Below are 26,224 nucleotides of genomic sequence, written 5' to 3'. Positions count from 1 at the left end.
GGAAGCTTATTATCGAGAATGTTTTGTCTCGCCTGTTCTTTAAACTAAACCCTGCTGAAATGATTCCAGACAAATGTCTAGGCTATTCCTGAAGATCTCCAGCAGATAGAACAGCCCCTCAGTATTTTTAAATGTTAACGCTGTCAGCATTAAGGCTCCAGTACTGAGGCACAGCTTCATGTTTGTCAACTGTGTGACCTTAGCAAGTCTTTTGACCCTTCCACGCTTTAGTTTTCTAAGCTGTAAACTGGGGCTACAAGTAGTGCATTCCTCATGGAGTTGTTGAGAAGACTGAATGGTGCATGTCACGCTCTTAGCCTCATACCTGGCTGACCATGAGCAACCGGTGGATTTGGACTATTATTATGACTCCGGGCACCAGAATGAAAAGTCTGGTCTGGGAAGGTAATCACCTTACCCAGTTCGATGCTTCCTTGCTCCGTGAAAGTCTCCATGACGGGTCCTGCCCACCACCTTGGACCTGCCAAGTCACCTGTGCCCATCACTGCTCAGATTCCTGTTTTACCAGCTCTGCGTCAGGGGCATGCAGGCGTCCGTGGGAACACTGTTTCCGTGGGTGTAGTCATTATGCATCTTGTTCTCTCTCTTTGTTCTAAAGAACTGCCCTGGCTCACTAAGGAAAGGAACCAGAATCAAAAGAAACCAACAGAAACTGGAGTCCTGGATGCGAGGCCCCAGGAGAACAGCAGGTTACAGATTGCTGGATAGTAAAACATGGCTCTGGGCCTCCCTTCCAAATACAACAGTCTCCTGTTGATTAAAATGTAACGTGCGAAGGTCTTGGGGCCATTTTTTTTTGTCACCCTGCTCTCCGTCTGCATTAAATTATCACGTTTCCGCGTTGGCAGCTATAGGGCCTGGTGGCATTTTTTTTTAAAAGCATTTCAACATCCTGGTAGCAGCCTGTCCTCTCGGGGGACGCGCCCAGAGGCACGAGCCTACGTGTGCTTTCTCCCAGCTCGAGCGATGCTTGACAAGATGAGACGGGAGTCCCGGGCTTTACACTGCTGTCTCTGACATGCGGCGAGAGTCCTCCCAATCACGGAGACCTCCCACCAGCTGCCTTGTCTACACTTCATCACCCACACACGCCCACTCGGCCTGACAGTGTGATTTGTACACAGGTGTCCAGGAGGCTGTGGTGAGCTGCCTGAACAAACAGACGCGGGAGCCTGCTGAGGAGAACCTGTGCGTGACCAGCCGCCGGCCCCCGAAGCTCCTGAAAGCCTGCAGCTTGGAGCCCTGCCCATCAAGGTAACAGGCATGTTGCCTGCCCGGCTACCCTGGAGCTGGGTGCGTCCGTCCGTGGGCAAGACCAGAACAACTTATTGTTAACCCAGTGTTTTGAAAACCAATTAGCATCAGTTCAAACTGTGAGTCAAATCCACTTAAGTGTAATTGAAACCAGGGCTCTGGAATTCCAGCCCAGTGGTCATGCTCAGGGCCCAGAAGGCTCCGTGCACTGAAGTGGTCCCGTGGCATGACCGGTATGTGCACGTGCCGCACGGCAGCTTTCCCCTGGAGGGGATATGCACTGACCACAGACTCCGTGGTCTCCGCCACCTTGTAGCCTGTGTCCCAAGGCCTCACACCACAGCGGCGGGTTGGCTCATGGAGCATCTGGGTGGTATAATGGACCCACGGTAAATCTCATGCACACAGCATGTAGATTCATTATAGCATGCTCTGGGGTGTACGTGTGTCATTTCACATGCATAAAATCAATTAGAGCATTTTATTGTTCAGCCCTGCCTGGGTCTCATTATTACCCAACCTTGAGTCTTAGTCAGTCAATCCAATCACTGCCTCCGTCCACACAGTGTGATGGTGTCTTGAGAGACTTGCCTCCTGACACTTCTTTGGAGCAAATCTCAGTAGGAGCTAACCCGTCTCATCTGTGATTCTGGTTTCAAAGGGACATGTTTACGGAACCAAAGCCAGACTTGCAAGTCGGCTGATGGAATGAAAAATGTTACCAGATAAGGTCATATCCTAGGCATGCAGGGGAATGCTGTTTCTGAATGGTATCTCTTCTCTTTCTGCACAGTATCCTGTAGGAAGCCACGTGTTGCCTTCAGGAATTAACAATAATTTGCTACTCACGTTGATGCTGCTTGTCTTGGGATGTAGAGGGTACAGTTCATAGGCCTCTTCAGATCAGATCAGGGCAATCTCACAGTGACACTTCTGCTGGTCACAGAATTGTCCCCTGTATTGATCGGAATGGTGAGCCTGGCTTCCCCTTTCAAAGGCAGAAGGGAGGAGGGCCACGAGGGCCATATTCTCCAAAGGAACCAGAAGATCAGTGGGAGAGTGGCAGCCAGTGAAACAAAGCCAAGGGCTGGCCCCAATAGAGCTAGATCCAGTGCATGGAATGCTGGAAACCTCTTTTCTATTTCTGCCTGACCTAAATTTACATCTCCGTCCTAACCTCGCTGCTCTCCAGTTGGGTGAATCTAAGACCTAATTGCATGGGCAGGGGATACAAACCCCTTCTACTTGACAGTATTTCCCCCATGTAGGAAGAAGCTGAGTGGTTTCAGCATGGACAGCCAACTAGGGCCTTGGCTAGGAGGCCCAGAGGCCTGGCTTCCCATCCTAGCGCTGTCACTACTAGCTTCGCAGCACTGGGCAAGGCGCCTGCCCTTTCTGTATCCACATCTGCCAAGTGATCGGAGGCACCAGCTCCTGCTCAGATATCCCCTGACTCCTCATTCTTCTGGTTCTTCTGTAGAGTGAAGCCGACTGCTGCTGCTTTATTGTGCTGATCACTGCTGTCACTTCTGTCTGCTTATTTGCTCTCACTTTAAAAACAAGCAGAAATGTCTCCCTAACCACATCCCAGTGTTGTAATGACATCCACATGCTGTGATGAGCGGAGGCAATGTCGAGGAGGCAGTACCTGGAACTAGCTAGAAGTCTGAGATCGGCAGCCACTAAACCCACCCCTCCCTGGGGCAGCAGAGGGAATAGGACAAAGATGTTACTTTTCATCCTCCGAGTATTAACGATGGTTAAAGTAGATGAGCTTAATTTACATTGACTTCAACAAGGACTTAGGTTCTGCTTAACTTTATTGCATTTGCTCCAGAGACACTCGGGACCTTGTTTTTCTACTCGTCAGTGGTCAGACTGACAGGCCAGACCTCTCTTGTTGGGCATAGCCAGGGATTTCATGGGCCAACCATACACAGTTGAGCATCTGTAGTTTGATGCTTATTCAAACAACAATGTGGACACATGTACAGTGGGCTGGTATGACTCTCTCTCTTCATCCCATCAAAGAGCCAAAGCAGATTTTCATCTTAAAAATGAGACATGTATGGAGGTAACTCGTATGGAATATTTCACTGTGCCATCAAGGGGGGAAATCTCTCTCTAAAGGTCGGTGTGAAATGTATGTGAAAGAGGAGGTATGTTTGGCAGGGGCGTAATCGTGTGGTGGTGCTTTCTCAAGCTCCTTGTATTCAGTGGGAGTAATTTAAATCTTTAAATCCCAGAAATTCTTATCGTGCGTAGATCAGTGTTTCGTGCACATTTTAGAGTGTCCTCTGCTGGGCCCCAAGTGTCTGTACATTGTCTTTTGGGCTCTTGGTCTGTGTCACTGCCCATGCATTCAAAAGGCCATAGCATTTTCCGTGGGATGGACAGAAATGACGTTTCAAGTCTGGGCCAATGTCTCTGAGAGGAGGCCGCTGGTTAAGTAGCTTTCCTAGGGAATTGTTAGCGCTGCTGAACACCAGTCAGGAAGCCGCTTTTGCTCTTGTGTGTGCTCAGAGTTATCAGATCTCAGGGTGCGTACCAAGGCCCCAGGGCATGTCCTATCTGGGCAGTCTTCCTACGATTACACCTCCCTTCCCCTGACTTCCTCTGTGTGAATGGCAGAGCTGGTATCAGAAGCACATGTCCCACTTTCACCAGGTCCGGGCAGATATGTTTTCACACCCAGCTGTTCGCAGCAGGAAGGCTGTATTCTCAAACGAGAGATACTGTCCTGCTGTTCCCACTTGCGTGTGTATATGTGCATGCGCACGAACTGCCTGCATTTTGGGGGGCACTTTAAAAAATAGTAGTTGTCTATTGAAGAGAACTATATTTTGAAGTCCTTGCTGTCAGCTTTATGTCTATTCCTCTCTCTGCAACGAATGCCTAGCATAATGTCTGACACATAGCAGGGGCTTATTAAGTGTTTACTGAATAAATGTGTATAAAGGACTAGGAGCAAATTTGTAAGTAGTAGGGTTTATACCCTATTATTAATGCTAGCTGGAAAGACCCCAGTGCTGCCTACTCTCAATCCCCCTATCCCTTCCCTCCCACGTACCAGATGGTACTGAATTGCCATTATTTAGAGTCCCTTCCCTAAGTTGAAGGCTTTAAATGCCAATTTAAAATATAAATAGCCTTAGAATAAGTAACCCTGTATGTTAGCAATCACATATGGCAAAGTATCCTCAAAATAAGAATAGGGCCCTAACAGGTTTGGCTCAGTGGATAGAGCATCGGCCTGTGGACTGAAGGGTCCCAGGTTCGAATTCGGTCAAGGGCATGTACCTTGGTTGCGGGCACATCCCCAGTAGGGGGTGTGCAGGAGGCAGCTGATCGATGTTTCTCTCTTATCAATGTTTCTAACTCTCTATCCCTCTCCCTTCCTCTCTGTAAAAAATCAATAAAATATATATTTTTTAAAAAAAATAAGAATAGCAAGGCAAGCTTTGATACAGTGGATGTGGACATAGTTGTTGAATGAGTTGTTTGCATTGTCTAGAAAGTCATTTGCTCGTCAGGAGAAAGAGAAGGTAGTATGTATCATGAGGACAGGTGTTAATCCCTTAACATTCTTGCCTAAAATTGTCCAGGAGAAATTAGGATTATTTTTGCTTGTGAGCTGACAGTGAGAATTTTACATCAAAGTTGATAGCAAAAGAAGTTATTATTACAAGGCAGAAAAATCACTATAGGTTCCTTCACCGTCATCTGAGTAATTTGTGTCCGGAAGCCCCTCCACCCTGCCAACCTTCACTGGTGGCTTAGACCAGCTGATGGCAGAAATATCCAAAAAGGAGCTAAGATCAGTCATTAGGAAAGAGGTCAGCCTCCTGCTCCCAATGAGAAAGCTTTCCGAGTACCATAGAACCTGTACAAGTAACACATGAATATTCTCATTCTTTAAAAGTCCAGCATAGCAAAGCGATCCAGAAAGGCATACGCTCCTCTTTCTCCATCCTGCTCTCCAGTTCCACTCCGTTCTTCTCCCCAGAGATAACCACTGCTAATGGCGTGATGCCTGCCTTTCCAGACCTTGTTCTATGAATTTATATGCATATATGAACACATACAAATACATAGGTTTTCTCCCCTTTGTAAATGGGATCATATTTATATGTTGTTCGGCTACTTGTTTCTCCACTTACTTAATGTGCACTAAGAATGGCTCCTATCCCTGAGACCACCAAAATGAAAACCAGCGGATAGATTGACCCTGTGCTCCAATTCTGCTGCGTCACGGTTAGCTGTGTGACCTTCAAGAGGTCACACATCTTTTTGGATCCTCAGATTCTTCATCTCTAAAAGAGTATTGCAGTAAGCACTCAGAAAAAAATGAAAAAATACTTTTCTTCTCCTTCCCTTTTATTCCTGGTGAGAAATTCTTTATTTTTGAATAAAGCAATGTTTTGTATTCAGGACTTACCTCAAATTTGGTAATTTTTTTCTCTCTTATTCGAGAAAAAGGCCTCACTGGCCATCTCCCTGGGTTATACTAGCAATGACATGAGCAGCCCAAGGAAAGCCAGAAACCACTACCTTAAAGAAAAAAAGGGGGGGGGTATGACTGTTATTAATTATAAGCATTTGATAGCTTGGGCAGTGTGTGTTGAAAAGATTTGGTAAACGTACCTGGAGGAGGGGCAAGAAGTAAGCAATGAAAGCCAGATGGCTGAAAATGAAGGAAATTCCAGGCAATTTCTGCAGCTTTGTTCTAACATACTTTTTAAACTAAACTTTTATTTCTCTGCAACAGAGAACAGCTGAGTGGTACAGAACAGATAAACAGTAAAACAGGGGGGGGGGACCTCATAATTCCAGGAACATTACTTGGTTTCTGCCCCCCAGCTCCCACCCCAACTCCTTTTCTCAGACCTAGGGTGGTTCCTAGAACCATCAAGAACTACAAAAGAAGTTTGAGAATCCCTATTTGAGATGCGAGAGTTAAGAAAAACATCTCAAAGGTCACGGAGTCTCCTCTTGAAAAGCACACTGCAGAATGCCAATTTTATTGTACACTAACAAAAGCCATGCGCACCAGCACCAAATGATTTCCAATTTCTGATTCTCTTTTATATTGGCCTACAATGGCCCGAGCAGAAGGTGTTGCCTTTTTACACAGCCACGCTTTAATTTATTTGTTGGAGCTTTCAAAGCTTTGCAGCCACCTTCCCCTTTGACAACTTACTTTAAGGTTTCTGTTTCAACATGCTCTCTAAATATTGGTCTATCTTCTGCTATGTTCCCAAAGTTTCCATATGCTGCCTCTTGGCTCTGTCCATACTAACTTTTAAGTGCTTAAAGCAAAAGCACACCCAAAGCTCACTGGCGTTCACAGAAATTAAGTCCAGATCTGGAGGCCATAATCAGGCGCCTTCGGAGAACTAATGCTATTACTATTGTCAGTCTCCTTGGTAAACCCAGATGCGTAATTACTCTGCCTCTCTTTTCTTCCACTGACGGACAAGTTACAACAGAGGAACCCGCCAAGACCTGTTTCTTAACGATGGGACCTGATTGGCCCAGTGGCAGGCTCTGATATTGCTCTGCCCAGGAATGTGTTGGCCCAGTGATCAGAATTGTCCCCAGCAGCATTTTGACATCAACAAGAGTAACTGTCACATGCATACTTGCCTTGGGGCTGAAATGTTCATGTCTCCTAAAGACAGCGCTTCCCCTGGTTACACATCACCTGTTCTATCAACCTCAAAACTCTGTGAAATGAGCTTTGATCATATTCGAAATCACCTCGCATGCATAGATTCAGTTGTTGCATGAATCTGGGGTAAAAATCAAAGGACTGGGTCTACCTTCCCATTATGTCACCTGTTCTATATAGGTAGAAACATCAGCTTTAGGCAAATCCATTCAATTAAGTCCTGAGAGGGAAGCTTTCCTGGTGTTTAACAACTATGTCACTGGACAGCCCCTTAGACCACATATTTCTGCTTGAACTCTGGGAGAGTCCTTATATAGACCATTGACTAAAGTTAACCGTATGCACACACACAAAACAAAATGGCAGAAAGTGTTTTATATCCCAGTTCAGTAAAAAATAAAAATGCACTGGGCATTTTCATATACACAGTCTGCTTGCATTTGGTCCTCAGAGATGACTAGAATACAAAACCCTGTTCTGAAGGAGTTATTATTTAATGGAGGAGGACGATTTCAAAACAGTAGCTACTGTGAATGAGGCAAGCACAGGCTCTGTGGTAGCGTGAGGCCGAGAGAAGGCTTCTTGGAGGAGGCAAGCCTGTACTGAATGATAAGGCATGAGTAGGAGTCACCCAGGTAAAGAAGAGAGCAGACAGATGTTGCAGGAGAAAGGAAAAGCATGAACGCAAAGGAAAGGACAAGAAATGGAAGGTAGGCTTAGAGGGTGGGTGGGGGCCAGATCAGGATAGCCCAATGTGCTAAATGAAGTTGTGGAGTTTATGTCCTGTAGTCAATGGGGAACCATTGAAGGGGGTTAAACAGGGAAGTGGACAAAGTATATTTGCTTGGAGAATGTTGCCTCTGGCTGCTCATCCAATAGAGCTAAAGTGGTAATGGTGACTAACATTTTTATATTACAGGCATCTACACTTTTTTTCACGTAAAGTCACAAATAAATAGTGTACTCTGTGGGGTGTACACGATTATATTTTCATTGAAATGAATAATGACTCTTGCCCTAGGTATGTTAGCACTTCGTATGCTCCCACGATCAACCCAGTGAGATGTGAACTTATTGTCCTGGCAGGAGAATAGAGCCCCACATATGGTATCATAAAGGAGTCATGAGAGGTGCAGCTGGGTGATCCCTGAGGCCTTTCTAGCTCTAACATTCTGTGATTCTTTGAAGGTAATAATTATCTAGCGTTAAAGCTTTTCAAGAAAGAGAGGAAAAGTAAATTCTGTTAGAAAACTACTGAGTCAGATTTAAGTCCTAAAGACAAAGCACGTCTATTAGTCACAAAACAGGAACTGGCTTTAACCATAAATCAAGAAACCATGAGAAGTCTACAGGGAACTAGACTTACATTTCCATAAGAAAACTTTAGGTGAGAGTATTCGGGCAGTAAGAATGGGAAAACACTGAAATGATGAACATATTTGTATATAATACCTTACTAGTATTTGTCCATGTGTAAGAGGATACAAAATGGTCTGCATCCCTCAATTTAGACTTTTACAGTGCCCTTTAATATGACTAGAATTTCTCTTCATTCAACCTCCATTGAACAAATACTTATTGAATGCCTGCTTCTTGCCAGGCATTGTGCTAGGGATTCAGTGATGAAAAAACCTTCTTTGTTCCCTGAATTAGGGTTTGGGGAATGCCATTACATTTTTTAAAATATATATATATTTTATTGATTTTTTTACAGAGAGGAAGGGAGAGGGATAGAGAGTTAGAAACATCGATGAGAGAGAAACATCGACCAGCTGCCTCCTGCACACCCCCTACTGGGGATGTGCCCGCAACCAAGGTACATGCCCTTGACCGGAATCGAACCTGGGACCCTTCAGTCCGCAGGCCGAAGCTCTATCCACTGAGTCAAACCGGTTAGGGCCCATTACATTTTTTTTTTTTTAATCTTAGATACTGCCGTCCTAAAGATAGTTATTAAACCAAACAACCCACTGTGTTCCTCACTGCTCCAAGGGCTGACATATTTGCACCACTCAGGTAAGCACCATGGGAATGGAAACACACCACCTGATAGCTCTCTGCTGTGGATCTAGTGAGGAAACACTGGAGTTTTACAGTTCAAAAATCTTCCAGCTTACAAATCAATCAATAGAAGTGGAATAGAGACTCCCAAAATAAATCTATTGTTTTATTTTACTTTCCCTATAATCCAATGTTTTTCAAAAGTCCTAACGTAATGAGTTAAGGGCAAGCAATGATTTGGCCAAAGCTTTGAGATGAAAATTATTGCTGCCTAAGTGTACTCAGTGACTCCTTTGGAGATTTTGAAAGCCCTCATGTGCAATTTGAGATGAAGAACTTTTCTCTGACTATAGTGTCAGGAATCCGCTGTGTTACTATGTTCCTTAAGCTTGGAAAACAAAGAAGTAGGAAAAAGACTTGAGAAAGAGCTGGAGAAAAAGAGATATGGAAGCAACATGAAAATGAGGGAGTGAAAGGAAATGCTCTACAGTTCATCCTTCCGGAGACAGTATTCCTGTCCTGACACCAGCCCAAGGTCGGGCAGCTCTTTGGTCATCTGCCACGGCAACAGAAAGCTCTGTCACAGAGCAGAGCCCGGCCAACCACCCCCTTTCCTGTGGTGAATCAGTGTTGTCCATGTCTTTACTGTTGTTTTGTCTTCATCATTCTGTCTAATTATCTTTCTCAGAGCTACAGGACATTTTGGTGTTTGTGTTAGTGACACAATGAAGCCTAGCATGATTGCTATTCAATGAGCACAGCTCCCAGACCCACCAGGTGCTCTTGGCTTTCTTGTGGAGCTGTGATGTCACTTTGGGAGGGACCATCCTTAAGGCCCAGACAGACACGGGCACAGGCCAGAGTCCGTGTGCCCGAGCAGCTGCAGGTGGTGCACTCGGTAACTTCCTGCTGTTGGCTCTTGTTCCTGAGTGGACAGACATAACTGCCTTTCCCACTGGCCAGAGGTAGCTACACATGGGACTCAAGCAGCCAAACAGGACCCTCTGCCCAGGGAGCATAGGACTTGATACTTATTCCACTATCAGCAGGGGTGTTAGGTGCTGAAGCCTCGGTTTACTTTGATGGTGTGCATGCCTCTGGGAGAGGTAGGTCATTATCATCTTAGCATGATTTTTTTAAATCAAACACCATATTTTCCCTAACAGGAATCTTGGCGACACTTGGAAATGGGGCAACTTTAGGAGAAGAGCCTAAAGGGGACTTGGCAATGACAAACCTAAATATTCCCTACCAGGTATAGGGACACTGCCTGGAATAAGGGAGGAATTGTGGGCTTTGAAGTCACAATTAGGCTGTCTGCATTAGCCTCTTTAGGACTCAGTTGTCCTCAGCTGTAGAGCAAAGATAATTGTTCCAACCACAGAAAGGGTTTGTAAGGGTGATCATATATAGGGTGGGGCAAAAGTAGGTTGACAGCTGTGAGTACATGAAACACAAAGTTTATTCTTGTATTGTTATTACTAGTGGCCCAGTGCACAGATTCGTGTACATTGCAAGGGAATTAATTAGAAGAAATATTTTAATATCGCTATTCGCCCTCTCTATATAATAGAAGTGTCAAACCAAATTCATGATCGACGATGACAGATGGAAACACACGTGTGCGATTGGCGCCAAGAGCTTTATATGTATCGTGCATGCGTGAGTCAACTTAGCCTTTTATAGATATAGAATAAACTTGCTTAATTAGACCTGGTTTCTGATTTAGCTAAACTTTTTCCAGCCCAGTGAAGCACCCCAACTTCTCTTTCAGGTAATTGTCAGCAGCACAGCAGTAAATATCAACATGAAGCAGATTATTATTGTAGATCACGCAGGGAGAACAAAGGGTAAATTATTTAACTGCAGCAGTGTTTGACCATATTCTGTGCAGTGAGAAAACCTGAAGTCATTTTCAAGGTTCACCATTTCTTACTTCTTTTCAATCGGGTCAAGTTTCTAAACTTTCTAAATCTCCGTTTTCCAGCTAATGAAAAGAAAATAGGATTCCACCAAGTCTCCTATCTACCTACTCCAGGACTTCGGTGAGCATCAAATGAGATGAGGCATGGGAAAATGCTTCACAGACATTTGGTTACAGTGTGAAATGTTTCCACCTGGCTATAAAGCAAGTCAGGTTCCTGGGCTGAAAAAACTACAAGGAGGCTAGTGGTCACTAGGGAGAGGAAGCCGAGCATTGCTATGTGACATCATTACCTGGACGACACTTAGCATATTAGCCTTTTATATATATAGATTGTATTATTTTCCATACAAACAACTGTAAACCTACTTTCACCCCATCCTGTATATAAAGCACTCAACCATTTTCTACCTCATATAGTAACTACTCAAGAAACTAGGAATCTGCCATCCCTCTTAGTTCCCTCTGCAGGAAACCACATGATATAAGAAAACCTTCATATTTATTTCATAGTCATTACAATTTATTCCTGCCTTTTTATAACGAGCTAGTGTGGGAGCAGAGCAAACGGGAGGCTGTGGATAGAACCTAGCTTCAAGCCGGCTTTCTGTCCAGCTGGCCATATCCCTTAGGCAGTTCTAGAACAGGAAGCAGAGCTTCCTGTCTCATGGATCCACCAAGTCTGCAAAAGGCAGCAGTTGTTGGGATATTCTGTTTGACTTTAGCACCTAATCTAATAAGGTATGTTGTTTTAAGAACAGTAACAAGATGATGAAGTGGGATCAGGGGAGACAGAGTCCAAATATTCCTAAAAAGTTAATATCCTGTGTGACATGACTGATGGAAGGAAGGCCTGTGGGCAGGGGAGGTGTGAGTCGTGGAAGTGAGCAGCTGTGTCATGATGGTCAGAAAAGCCTATGATAAGTCAGGAAGAAATCAGAAAGCACATAAACAATGTTATTCCTAGCCAGTTGTCTCCTCAAATACTTGTGGGAGAGAGGAGGAAAGGGAAGAAGGAAGGAAATAAAGAAGAGAGTACAGGGAAGAAGTAAAATCCAACCCAGGATGTAGATAAGGCCAGGGCATCCTGTGCCCACATTCTTGTTAAAACCCTCAGAGGCCATCTTTTGAGCAAGGTAGGGTTTCCCTAATAGCTTCCATTTGTTGGGAGCTTACAACATGCCGGTCACTGTGCTCATCCCTTTACAAGCACTGTTTTGTTTCATCTTCCCCGCAGTTCTGTGAGGATTTACTGTTCCTATCCTAACTTTATAGCTGAGGAAACTGAGTCTTTAAGGGGATCATGTCATTAGACAGTGGCAGGTTCAGATTTGGAACAAGGTGTGTTTAATTCCAAAGTTGTTACTAAAGAGTTTGTGTTTCAGTCTTGGCCTCTGCTAATGGTGTTCATACATCCACCCTCCCTTCCAACGTCCCTCCCTCTCTTCCTCCCCCATCCTATTCCAGGCACTAAACTCCAGGCGTGGGAACTACCACAGTGAAAATAACAGTCCTCCTAGTTCCGTAGTAGTTTATAACCTGGTGAAAATCACCAATAGGTTAACAGTCTTCTTTTCTATCTCCAGCAGATAAGCTCTATCTCTTAATCTCAATTGCCAAGGGCAGAACTAGACTCTTGGCAAAAGCTAGTGCGTAAGGGATAGTGAACAAAAAATCACTCAAGTACACAACAAAGCCAAACACATAGGAAATGAACCATGCTAAAAGAGAAACCAAGTAGACCTAAGTGAATGTCTTAAAACCCAACACTGAGTCATTAGGCAAAGCACTCAGTTCCTAAAAAGACATTTTTATAAAGAAATACTAAGTCATCCAGGGAGATGCAGCCTGGGCTTACAAGTCTGGAAGGCATTGGTGGCTTTCTTGAAGCTTTGCGTCTTTGCTCTGCCACTGCTAGCAACCACTGGCTTAGTTTTTGCTTAGCAGATGGCCTGTTCATGTTGTAAGTTATAAACACCATTTCTCCCTTACACACACACACACACACACACACACACACACACACACACACACAAACACACACTTCCCATTCCCCAGTTGCCCCAGTGCAGCCCTGGGTCCCTGCTTCCTTTACTGTGCCACTCTCTTCTCTAACTCTTTTTAGTACCTCTCTCCTCTCCCTCCCCCCAGACTTAATCTGAATTACCTTGCCGTCTGACCACCCAAATTCCCAGATGACCCTTTTCTGTCACTTGTGCAGGACCCAAATCCTTTCAACCCTTTTTCTCCCACCTGCCACCACTCCCCCCCCCCCGCCCCCCATATATTCAGTTCAACTCAACTAAGAATTAGAAAAATAAAACTACCTAAGCAAATTCACACTAAGGTGTAAATGACTGATCCCCAGTCCTTCATTCCAGTCTTAAGAGCATGGGCTGGGAATCATACAAGCCTGGGATAAAACCCAGTTCATCCAACTTACTTGCTTGTTGGTCTTAGATAGACTAAAAAGCTGTGCCTGGGTTGAAGGATTTGGGTGATTTATGTACATTTAGGGAACTTTGGCTCTCACTGTTTTTCCTGAAAGAAGGAGAGACAAGCTCTGTTACAGAGGAAAAGGGCTGCCCAGTCTAAGCCAAGAATACCTAGTCCCTAATTATCTCCTTTTATAAGCTCTAGCTCCTGGCAGGTCAGGGGGATGGGGGCATTTTCTACTGGTTACAGGAAAATCCAGCTCAGTTCAGGAAACACTTATTAAAGTCTTGCTGTGTTTTAGACTCTGAAGAAACAAACAAATCTAGTACACAAACAGATCATCACAGTGCACAGTCCAAATGATCACAGTAGGTATGAATGACTCTCTTCTGGGAACACTGAGATGAGCCACCTAATCCAGATGAGAGGTGACCCAGAGAAGCTGAGTCTCTTGTTCTTATAGAGGTCAAAGTGCTCTTCCCTAAAATTCCAACCAAACATGTTATTGGTATACTACTTACATATTCCTCCGAAGGTCTCAATCCAGGCATTGCAAAGCCCTTGGGACAAGTCTGTGTCCTGCCTTTTGTTCCCTTCCAATCTGATGAGCCTGAAAATGCTTGATTCCTTTGTATTATAAGAGTATCTCTGCTTGCTCTCAATTAATTACCAAGGAGCTGATACATTTGCATCCCATAAGCATGTCATCCAATAACAATTATGACAACTATTTTAAATGGGTCAGATTCATTAACTGCCAGATTTATTGAATCTCTGTCCCTTCGGGTTACACTAGAACTTGAAGTCTGAGCATTTATCTGTAACTTCCATGCCCTCTTCAAGGCTTCGGAGATTAAAAGAGAGGGGCCTAGAATATAGGCATTGTGTTGTGCTGCATCTTCAGGCAATGATGGAGAACTACAGAAAACAGAACTACTTGGCTCGTACATTCCCCAAATCTGCCATTTTCCTCAGCTGTAAACTTAGGGTCAATAGCTCTTAGATCAGTTTCGAATAGGTCTCTGTGAAACTTGGTGTTTTGTAAATATAAGATATTGAATTATTACTTTCTCTTTATTTCTTCTTTTAAGCTCCTGCTTCATCTCTTGCCACATGGAATACTTCAGAGGGTTGGTTTTCAGAGCCCCACTATCTAATCAGTCTTCTAAATACTTGATTATTGTGCAGATGTCATTGGAAGATTTGCTTAACACAAAGAGACATCAACATTGCAGAGAAATCTGAGCTTGTGCACTGACACTCAAGTTGTTTTGAAGTTTAGGGAGTAAACAAAATGGAAATTTATACTCTGGCCTTGTTAAAAGCCCCACATGTCAAATCTGGGTTTCTCCTTTCTTAGAGATAAAGGGTTTGTGGGAGGACTGTGGATCATTGCTGAGTATGTCCAGGGTGCTCTTTGAGAAATTGAATTAAAGTTCTTAATGATAGAAAATAAAGCTTATACATCACAGATGCATTTACTGGGGAAATTTTCTGGAATAAATGTATATATGTCTGTGGGTGGTCTATTACCCAACCCCCCCACACCACCCATCTATGATACTTTTCCTGCCCCAGCTCCTTTTCCACAATAGCAAGCCAGAGAAATCAAAAAGTGTGATGCCCGGAGCTTATACAATTTTGAGCTTCTCAAGCTCTGGAAAATCACAGAAGGAAACTGTTATAAGCAAGGTATTTATTGATGTAAAATCCACCACAACTAGACAGATACCATTTATCAATGCTCTTTTTGTGAGGAAAATGATGCCAGAATTATGATGTGGGAGAGGCTAATATGGAGCCAGATCTTCATCCCAAGGTGTACCCCACTGTCAAGCTCGATTTTGTGGCTTTTTTTTTTTTTTTTTGGCACTAATGGTAGGCTGTTTGTTTGCATCTGTGGGGAGATAGTAAGAAGACTGTTTGTGGACCAGAAACGCTTCCATTTCTCTCCTCTTTATTCCATGTTACCTGCGAGGCACTTCCACCGTCCTTCTGAAGGCACATCCCAGGCACACCTAGAAACACCTTGAGTGAAAATGGGCATGTCATGTGCTTTATCTTTGGTTTAATGGAGGTTGACGATATAACTGACCCATGGTGGAGTGAAGTGAAACCACATGTGGGCTGGATTGACCTTCCCTTGATCTAGCAAAGAAAAGTGCTGTTTCCCAGCTCACCCCTGCATACTTAACTCCTCCAGGAGGGTAGTCCTGCAGAACAAGGTTGGCAGGAAGTAGACTACTTCTTCATCACACATGGTCTTGCTGCAGCTGTGCATCTATCTGGGTCTAGAAAGTGGGCCCATTGATTGTATTCCTTTCTCTTGACGTTTAGAATGGTAGCTATGTTAAAGTCTTAGATACTCCGTTATATCTTTCTGCATCTTTTCATCCTCCAACTTATAAAATTCCCTTCCCGTTGTGTCTCTGAGCACAGGTGATCTCTAAATGTAAGCCTATCCCAACACTGATGCCAGTTCCATAACTGTTTGTTATTTATCACATTTGGGATCCCCGAGCCCTTCTCTGTAGACAGAGTAGCATCTGAAAAAGATGGGTTTTCTGAACATCAAATGTACCTATTTGTTCAAGGGAACTCTCTCTACTTGTAAAGCCAATAAAAAGGTGAAGCACGGGGTGATTTCCACTCCAAATCCCCATGCTTGTGCCCATTGAAAGATAATGCTGTTAGATCAAGAGACTTCACAGTCCTCAAGTAGCATCGGGAATCCATGTTTGTGTGAGCAATAATTTTGCCAACCAGTTCCTGGAAGCTAGATTCATTCACTTCTGGTGCTTGAGGGATTGTGGTCACATGAAGAACTTGGACACCAAATTCTCAATGCTTCCCCGTCAGCTCTTTCAGCCCTATTAGTACTGTCAGAAAACAGAAGATCATAGAGCTTTATTCTTTACACTCTAAAAACCCAGAGAGTGGCAAGGAGTTTGGCTGACAGACTTGTCTGGAATCTAAAACGTTGACACATGAATCTCCCTCAGTGTCTAGGGTTGTAGAACCCCAGGATATAACTTAGTCAATTCCCTCATATTTTCTGTGAAGAAAGAGAGGCCAAAGGTATTAAGTGACTTGCCCAAGTAGCCATGTCTAGCAGAACTCAAGCTGAAAGCCTAAAAAGTAATGTTTCCCGACTTCAGTGTTTATCATAAACAGGTATAGTGATTCAGAATGTGGGATCTAGAGTGGAATTTCCTGAGTTCAAATCCTGGCTCTACCACATATCAACTGTGTGTCCTTGAGCAAGTTACTTAACTCTTCTTTGTTCTTGGTTCCTTATCTGTAAGATAAAGATGCAATAATACTTTCCTCATAAGGATTCTGTGCATATTAATGAGTTAATATATGTTGGGCACTTACATGAATGCCTAGCTGTTGAAGAACATGTTCTATATAAGAGTTTTCCAGCGCTAAGGATGCACTAAGAGCTGGAATCAAGTGACAGAATAGGGGGCCCAGATGGTGAAAGGTAGACATAATATACTCTTAACTAGGATAAAAAATAATTTTATTACCAAACTACTGAAAGAAGTTTTTATTCTTTCTCTATACCTCATTATCACTAGAGAAATGAATTGAGTGTTTTATGTACAGCTGGAAAGATACCAGTTACCTCAGGTAGGAAATATTTTATCCTTTCCAAAGATGTGCATATTGATCAATGAGAAAAGCATGCCTTACTCGTTGAGAGTGAAGAGTAGGGGGTAAGAAGGCAAGTGGGACATAGAAGGAAAATAGCTGCATTCATAGAGCATGAGGATTTTTCTAGTAATTTACTGTGAATGAATGATAGTCAAGAGTTAGGAATCCAGCTGACATCCATGTGGCATGGGTAGAAACCCTCTCCACAGCTTTGTGGAAGTCAGATGGATTCCGGTAAATTAAGTGACTGGGTTGCCCCACTGTTTCTGTTTTGCTAACTAGAAAAATGGACAACATGCTCTGAGGATCAGGGGGCAGCTAGAAAGTTCTCCATGGCCTGGGAAATGTTTGGCTGCGTGAGGCTAAACTGTTCATTAATGTAAGTGTAATATAAAACAAGCAAAATGAACTCGCAAAATAGCTGCCCTAATTTGTGTATAATCATAGCAATAATTCCAAGGAACCACAAATAGGGAAAAAGGAATCCCAAAGACCATTCTTTCTGTTGGCCTCTCTTGTGTCTGAGAACTAATATTATAACAACAATGACAGCAATAATAATGATGGCAGCTGCCATATGATATTTTTCTCCCAGCACCGGTGCAAGCTAGAGGCTAGCAGGTAAGAACACAGTTAAGAAGTCTGGAGGCAGACCACTTAGGACTGAATCCGGGATCTCTTCCTGACTCGCTATGTGACCTTGGTCACATTACTCCAGTTAACCCATATGTAAAATGGCATAATAATAATACCTCTATCTTGGATTGCCATGAGAATTAAGTGAGTCAGTACGTATCAAGTTCTTACAACAGTGCCTCGTACATAACAAGCATCCAGGAACTATTGGAAGCTGTTATTGAATTATTGTCCTGTATTACAGATAAAGAGGATAAATCAGACATTCAAAGTAGGTAACTTGCCCAAGGTTACAAAACACAGGTAGGAGTAGATTGTAGTCCTGGTCTGCTGGAATCCAAAGTTCTGGGTCAGTGTGATTCTTTGATGTCATGCTCATGTGGTTCCGGCTTGATGAACACAGCTCAGGGATTTAGGGCAATTCATCAGTACTGTTCAGATCCAAGTGTGTTTAAAAATAGCATTCCAGGGTTCAAAGTGCTAGCAATGAGTGAGCATCATGGATAATCAAAAACAAATGAGAGTTTTAATAAGCCAATGTAAATGGTAATATGAAGGTTTCAATTTATTCAGACTTTAGCCTGGCAATAATCCCTTAACTCACCCTGAGATAAGAAAACATCAAAGAGTAAAACATACATCTACTTAAAGAGATCTTTGAACCTAACGTGAAAAATAATGGCTGGTCATTTTTGTGTAGTCACATATGAAGACATTTGTGAAAGGCCTCTCTCTTATCCTCGGGACTAGAGAGTACAGGCTTCTGCTCTCCATGGTCTGTGGATAGAACATCTGACTGAATAGAAACATTCCTGGTCTGTGAAGAGCAGGGTTGTGTGTGTGTGTGTGTGTGTGTGTGTGTGTGTGTGTGTGTGTGTCCCGGCATGGATGGAATTAATCACACCCTGCTCCAATAGCTAGCTGCTTTCTCTCCTGACTCCACATATCAAAGTCTGGAGACTGAGACAGGACAGTCTCTCCAAGAGAAACAGCTCTATCTTTTCTTTTCCTCTGCCAAGCCAGGTTTGAATTGAATTTACGGCCTGATTAAATGTGGTAGAAGACCTGCTTGAAGCATTGTCACCCTGTGCCATGGGCCTATTGGAACTGTCACCACCAAAGCCTGGCACCCCTTGGGATGGACAGAAAGAGAACATGCTGAGCATTCAGCCCTCACCTGATGAGGGGTGTGCCATTCAACAAGGCCCTGGGGGCGATGAGTTTGAACTGTAGTGAGCTTATGTCGCCTTTTTCATTAGCGCACGGACTGCCCACAGTGCCTCTGTTTCCAAGACTCCCTTGCATTAGAGAAAACAGAGAGGACTGAGAACCAGAATTTTCCAAGGACTTACTGGGCTTTCTATGCCTCAAGCATGGAAATAGGTAAATTAGAGTTCCCCAATTTTCCATTGTTTTTGTTGTTGTTGTTGTTGTTGTTGTTGTTGTTGTTTTTAGAGAGCAGCAAGGAGGGAGGGAGAAGAGAGAGAGAAAGAGAGAAATATCCATGTGAGAGAAAAACCTGGACTAGTTGCCTCCCGCACGAACCCCGGCCAGGGCCGGGGATCAACCTTGCAACCCAGGTATGTGCCCTTGACCAGAATTGAACCTGCAACCCTTTGATGTGCGGACCGGCACTCTAACCACTGAGCAACTCCAACCAGGGCCTGATATCTTCTCTTTACTTCTTCCTTTGCCCAGCCACCTCCTAGTTAACCTTCAAGACTCAGCCCAGACCTTACCAACTCCAGGGAGGCTTCCATGACTGTATCTCCTCCTCTTGACTCCCAGCCCATGTTTTTATGCCCCTGACAGCTGGTGCTAATCTGTCTCAGAGACTAAACTGTGAGCCCCACAGGAATGGGGTCCATATCGGTCTCATTTTCTACTCTGTTCTTTCCCATAGAGCAAGGGTGGGAAATGTTCGTTCTGCGGGCGTATAAGGTCGGCAAAATCATTGGGTCTGGCCCTGCCAAAGCATTAGGGGTGAGTTCATTAAATATTTGACCAAATGTAGCAGGCTCATTTTTCAGTGGATAATTTTGCATAGCTCGCAAATTATGTTATAAATATTCAAATGGCCCTTGGCAGAAGAAAGATTCCCCACCCCTCACATAGAATCTGGCCACAAAAAGTTCTCAAGAAACAGTAATGGACTGAATAAATAAATGAATGGCACTTATTACAGTATCTTGTAGTTATCTCTGAAGGCCCTTACAGTCAAGAATTCTTTTCAAATCTCTTTCTCCCCATCATTCCGTATAGCACATGATGTATGGTAATTTTTCAACAAATGAATACATGGTTATAGGCACACATACATATACGAGTGGTTGAATACACAGGTGGATGGAAAAATTAAGTCTACAAGGCTGCAAAAACAATTATCTTGCAGGAGATAACAGAAACAGATCTGTGGATCCTGACATAAAAGACTGACCTTTCCAAGCATTTCACTTGCAGAAAAAAAACTGTGAATATAAATGTCCAGAAAGGGTTCTTTTTACAACACAAATAAATGGAGTAAAAGCACTAACTCAAGGGAGTGCATTAGATTGCTAGGTCTACTGTAACAGTGTACCACACAGTGGGTGTCTTAGAACAGCAGGATTTTATTCTCTCACAGTTCTGAGGCTGCACGTCTGAATCGGGGTATTGGCAGGGCCATTCTCTCTCTCTCTCTCTCTCTCTCTCTCTCTCTCTCTCTTCTCTCTCTCTCTCTCTCTCTCTCTGAAACCTGCAGGGGAAGGATCCTTCCTCACCTCTTCCTCGCCTCAGTGTTTGTCAGCCATCTTTGGTGTTCATTGGCTTGTAGATTCATTGCTCTAATCCTCTGTCTTCATGTGGTCATTTTTCTGTCTGTCTGTATCCAAATTTCCCCTTTTCATAAAATACCAGTCATATAGGAATAGGATCCACCCTAATGACTCATTTTAACTTGATTACCTCTATAAAGACCCTGTTTCCAAATAAGGTCACATTCTGAGTTACTGCAAGTTAGGGCTTCAACTTATCTTTTGGGGAGGACATTATCCATTTATAACAGGGAGACATTCTTAGGCTTGTAGGGTTGTGTGGTGTGTGTTTTTGTGAAGAATGCCACCTGCAAATCAACACATAGATGGAGATTTTAATAGCCTGATTTGATGGATGCCAAACAATTCCCTTTTAAAATTTGATCCCAAATCTTAAAAGCTTTGTATTCTACTCGGGATGATAACTAGAGAAAAGCATTTAAGCAAATAGAATTGTATCAACTAAGACACTCTAACCTTGGCTTAGAGCAGCTTACGTGGTCAGTGTCATAGAATACAACCAAGACAATGACCATGAATCCAATAGGATTACAAAGAGGGTGTATTGGTTGTGGGTTGGGATGTGAGGGAAACCTCCCCAGAAGAGGAAGCGCTTGAATCAGACCCTGAGGTAGGAACATGGAGAGCATTCTAGGCAGGAAAAGTTGGAAGCAAATTCCAGCAGTGAAAAAGAGATGTCAGGAAGTCAACAAGTAGTTGAGCCTGGCGGAGGCTGACCCTATTTGAGGAAGGTAATTCTGCAAAAGGGAAGGAGCCTACTTAGTGGCAGACCATTAGTGTGAGAATGCTAATCAATTAAGATAAAAAGGAGACTATCTGTCTCTCTTCCACTCTCTCTACAAATCAATGAGAAAATATCCTCGGGTGAGGATTTAAAAAATAATAATAAATAAATAAAAGGAGAAAAACTGGAATAAAAACCAAAAGAGGGAGAAAAACAACAGATGACACAGTGATCGAAGTGATTCCTTTTCTGACCTTGACCACAAGGATAACAAGCCTGCAACTATTTTTAATAAGAAAATTCCACCTAGAATTCTGGACAAGCCAACTAAAATGTTGACCTCCTAAGGAGAAAAGTGATTTTGCACGACATCTACCCCACTGACAGGACATTCATATCTGAATTATAACAGCCAATAGGAATCCTATGTCATTTAATGTACTGGAAGATGGGTGATTAGAGAATAAGAACCAGAGTTTAGATGTTTTAATCGAATCAAGCTGCCTGTAAGTAAACAGGCATTTGGGTATTTCTCTTTGACAGTAGGATGTCATGGGGGGTTGGGTAGTGGTGAGGGAGGGAAGGCTAAAGATATTCTATACAACTGGGCCTAGTTTCAGTGCCATTCTGCTGTTTGACAAGTCCTGTGGAGGAAGTAAGCTGAAAGCAAATGGTTCAAAAAGGTAATAGATGAACAGTGTTTGTGAACCACAGTCAGTCATATCAATGCAAGTTGTTATGAGCACCACACTGCCTGTCTTCTGAAATTATCAGGACTCTGGGTCAGCCAAATAGCCATTAACTCATCAGTGTTTCCTGACATTGCTTGCTGTGTCCCCTGGGTGTCTGTCAGTCTCCCACCTTTGCTGAAAGTATGTTGAGGATGGTGAGCACGCTTCCCACTTCTGTCTCTGTCACAGTGCTCAGCAGCGAATGCTTAAGTCGTCAGCTAATGCGGCCATGCCACAAATGTTCTTTCCCTCCGTCTCCACAAACTCTGACTCAATCCAGGAAGGAGTCTCACTCCGTTCATCTAATCTCTATCCTCACACTAATCATCCATGCATTTAACAAATATTTACTGAGCACCCAGTAATAACAGTCCACATCAGCTAACATTTATAGAGCCCTGAATCTGAGCCAGGCACTGAGCTTAAGCCCTTAATCTAGATGTTCTCACTTAAACCTCAGAACAGCCCTTTGAAGTGAGTATTGCTATTATTCCCATTCTTAATATTAACAAATTGTTAAGTAACTTGCCCAAGATTATGCAATTAGAGAGTGGCAGAGCACAGTTCATTCATAGATCATCCAGTTCCAGGGCCCAGGGTCTTCCACATTATGTCCCAAGACCATCCAGAGCATCTGTGATGTGCCAGGCACTGGAGTGGGTGCTGGAGATAGAAAGAGGAGTAGGGCAGAGCCATTGCTGCACCTTCTCTCACTAGAGTGCAGTCTAGTGAGAGAAACAGACAAGGAGACACAAATAACTGCAGTGTAATACTGGAGGTGCGCCCGAGGGAAGAGAAGAATGACCTTGGGAGGAAGGAGACCGTAGCGAGCTGCAGAGAAAGGTGTAGCTCTGCCTGGCGGCGGGGATATCAGAAAAGTATTCAGACAGATGGGAGGGGGGTGTTTAGGCTCCACCCTGAGAGGCAGAGGAGTTCACCAGCTGGAGAAGAGGGGTACTCTCTGCTGGGTACTCAGCCAAGCTCAGTATGGGGCTGACCTGAGATTAAACCAGAAAGATACGTCCAGCCTTCCTTGTGAAGCACAGTGCAGGCCAGCCAAGGATTTGAACCTTTGCCCGTGGCTAACTGTCTGTGGTGTTTTATAACCTTTATTTTGACATAATTTCAGTTTTTTAGTAGTTGCAAAAATAATCCACAGGGCTCCCTTACACCATCCCCTCAGTTCCATAGTTGTTAACACTTTGGGGCCATTTGAGAATAATGTCAGGAGATATCCCATTGCATCTTAACATGTCAGTGTGTACTACCTAAGTACAAGGCTGCTGTCGTAAATGACTACAGTCTAACCATCAGAACCATAGGTGACATTAAATCACCATCTCATCCACAGACTCTGTTCAGATGTTGCCAGTTGTCCCAACAATGTCCTTTATAGGTCCAAGATGTGGTTGTCATTTCTTTTTAGACTCCTTCATCTGGCAGTATGTTCTTGTCTTTCACATCCTGGATGGCTTCAAGGAATACAGGCCAGTTACTTTGTTAAATGTCACTCAGTTTGGGTTTCTTAATGTTGCCTCATGATTTTTGAATTTTTGACAGAAATACCACAGAAATATACTATATTCTTTTAGTGCATGTGGCAGGAAACAATGAATGGTTGTTGTGTTCCATTCATTACTGGTGATGTTAGCTCTTATTACTTGGCTAAGGTGATGTCAGCCAGGTTTTCCACTGTAAAATTATTAAATATGTTGCCCTTATTAATAGTAAGTAACAAATAAATATTTTATGGGGAGACCATCTGAACTAAGTAAATACCCTATTCCTCATCAGCCTTTGACCCACCAGTGTTAGTATTCACTGATGATCCTTGCTTGAATCCTTTTTTATTATTATGGTTGACAAATGGTGACTTTCTAAGTTGTATCATTCCTTCTAGATTATTAATTGGCATGCTACTGTAGGGTAGCTCTTTCTCTTCTTCTTTATTTATTTATAAATTTATAAATTTCTATTTTTCTCAAAGGATTAAAATCCATTACTATCAATTATCCTAAGCATGGCCAGTGGGAGCTCTTTTAAACTGGCCCTAGTGTCCTTTTGACATATATCCCATCATTCTTTGAACATTTCCTAGCTTTGGGGTACAAGATGTTCCAGGCTCATGTTTCATTTTCCCAGCCCCTGCTGGAGCCATTTCTACAGAAACTGCTTCCTGAGTGGAGAATGGTATTTGGAATCAAGATCTGGGCACTTTATATACTTGATACAACTGGGATATCATTGCTTCTAGGCCTCTCAGCAGAAAGATCTGGGAAATGTTTTATACAATATGTGTTTATTTATATACACTCATTTTTATCTGTTGATGTATCTGTGTCTATCTAGGTATCTGTCCATCTATTAAAAACCACAAGTTCACAGAGAAATGCAAATTAAAATCACAATGAGATATTACCTCACACCTGTCAGAATGGCTATCATCAATAAATCAACAAACAGCAGGTGTTGGTGAGGGTGTGATCAAAAGGGAAACCTTGTGCACTCTTGGTGGGAATGCAAATTGGTGCAGCCACTATGGAAAACAGTGTGGAGGTTCCTCAAAAAATTAAAAATAAAACTGTCTTATGACCCAGCAATTCCACCTCTGGTGATATATTTGAAGAAACCCAAAATACTAATTTGAAAGTTATATGTACCCCATGTTCATTGCAGCATTATTTACAATAGCCAAGAAATGGAAGCAACCTCAGTGTCCATCAGTAGACAATTGGATAAAGAAGATGTGGTTCATATACACAGTGGAATATTACTGAGACATAAAAAAGAATGAAATCTTACCATTTGCAACAGCATGGATGGACCTAGCGGGTATTATGCTAAGTGAAATAAGTCAGACAGAGAAAGACAAATGCCATACGATTTCACTTATATGTGGATCTAAAGAACAAAGTAAATGAACAAACAACATAGAAACACTCACAGTATAGGGAACAAACTTATTGTTGGCAGATGGGAGGGGGTTGAGGGGCTGAGTGAAAAAGGTGAAGGGATTAATAAGTACAAATTGGTAGTTACAAGATAGTCATAGGGATGTATAGTGCAGCATAAGGAACCCTATCTAATAAAGAGGGAATATTCTAATTGACCATCACACCCTCACAAAATGGCAGCACCCATAGCTAATAAGGATGGAATATGCTAATTGACTGTCACACCCTCAAATATGGCAGCGCCCACAGCCACAAGATAGTGGCACCCAGTCCCCTCAGCCCCCCGCCACCCAGGGCTGGCCCAAGGGACAACCAAACGACTGAACAAGCAGGCTGCGTGGGGCAACCAGGCCAGTGGGGGAGGGCAGTGAGGGGTGACCAGGCTGGAAGGGGGGGAAGTGAGGGGCAATCAGGCTGGTGGGGGAGGGGCAGTTGGGGGCGACCAGGCCGGCAGGGGGGGCAGTAAAGGGCAACCAGGCCAGTTGGGGGGGGGAGTTAGGGGTGACCAGGCTGGCGGGGAGGCAGTTGGGGGCAACCAGGCTGGCAGAGGGGGCAGTTGGGGGTGACCAGGCCATCAGGGGGGGCAGTTAGGGGTAATCAGGCAGGCAGGTAGGTGAGCAGTTAAGAGCCAGTGGTCCCAGATTGTGAGAGGAATGTCCAACAGTCAGACATCCCCCAAGGGGTCCCAAATTGGAGAGGGTGCAGGCTGGGCTGAGGGGACCCCCTCCATGCATGAATTTCGTGCACCGGGCCTCTAGTCTCTCTCTATATATAAAAGCCTAAGTGACCAGCTGACCAGCCAACCGTTTGACTGTCCAACCAGTAGCTATCATGCGCACTCACCACCAGAGGGCAGACACTCAACGCAGGAGCTGCTGAGCTGCAGTGACTTGGCAGCTGCGGTTCTCGTGTGATGCACCCAAAACCAGAGAGGAGGGAGCCCGATTCCAGGGTGCATCACCCAAGAACCGCCCTCTCACAATCCGGGACTCCTCTGGGGATGTCGGAGAACTGGTTTTGTCTGGATCCCTGCAGGCCAGGCTGAGGGACCCCACTGGTGCACGAATCCTCTAGCCCATTGGCTCCCTACTTTGGGTCTGGCTTCCCACCGGACTTCTAGCCTATTGCAGAAGTTGTGGGTCTGGCCCTCACAGAAACTTTTCTACTCCATTAGCTAAATGATGAGACTTGCAGGACCTACTGGCTGCAGCCCCAAAGTCTGGCGCCCACGCCAGCCCATCTGCTTAATATTGATTTCCAGTGGAGGCAGTGAATTTTCCTGCTACCACTCTCGGCTGGGAAACCGACTGCAGCTTCCCTCCTTCCGGGGGACAGTAGCACCAGTGGGCAACCTCTGGGGAGGGAAGGAGGCAAAGGAGCAGCTCAGGTGGGAAGAAGG

General features: G+C 43.9%; 1 protein-coding gene across 2 annotated transcripts in view; it reads left to right on the top strand.

Annotated features, from left to right (window-relative positions):
* The window catches only part of ADAMTSL1 (ADAMTS like 1), an 882,329-nt gene that overhangs the window by 707,246 nt on the left and 148,859 nt on the right, over positions 1–26,224 (top strand). For both annotated transcript variants that reach the window (XM_028150731.2, XM_008145030.3), the window contains one exon: positions 1,146–1,275. In XM_028150731.2, the coding sequence (XP_028006532.2) occupies positions 1,146–1,275 (130 nt within the window). The remainder of the gene's footprint in view (positions 1–1,145; positions 1,276–26,224) is intronic.

Source organism: Eptesicus fuscus, chromosome 15, assembly GCF_027574615.1.
Source record: "Eptesicus fuscus isolate TK198812 chromosome 15, DD_ASM_mEF_20220401, whole genome shotgun sequence".
Lineage (NCBI taxonomy): Eukaryota > Metazoa > Chordata > Mammalia > Chiroptera > Vespertilionidae > Eptesicus > Eptesicus fuscus.
This window is presented reverse-complemented; position numbering and strand designations above follow the sequence as displayed.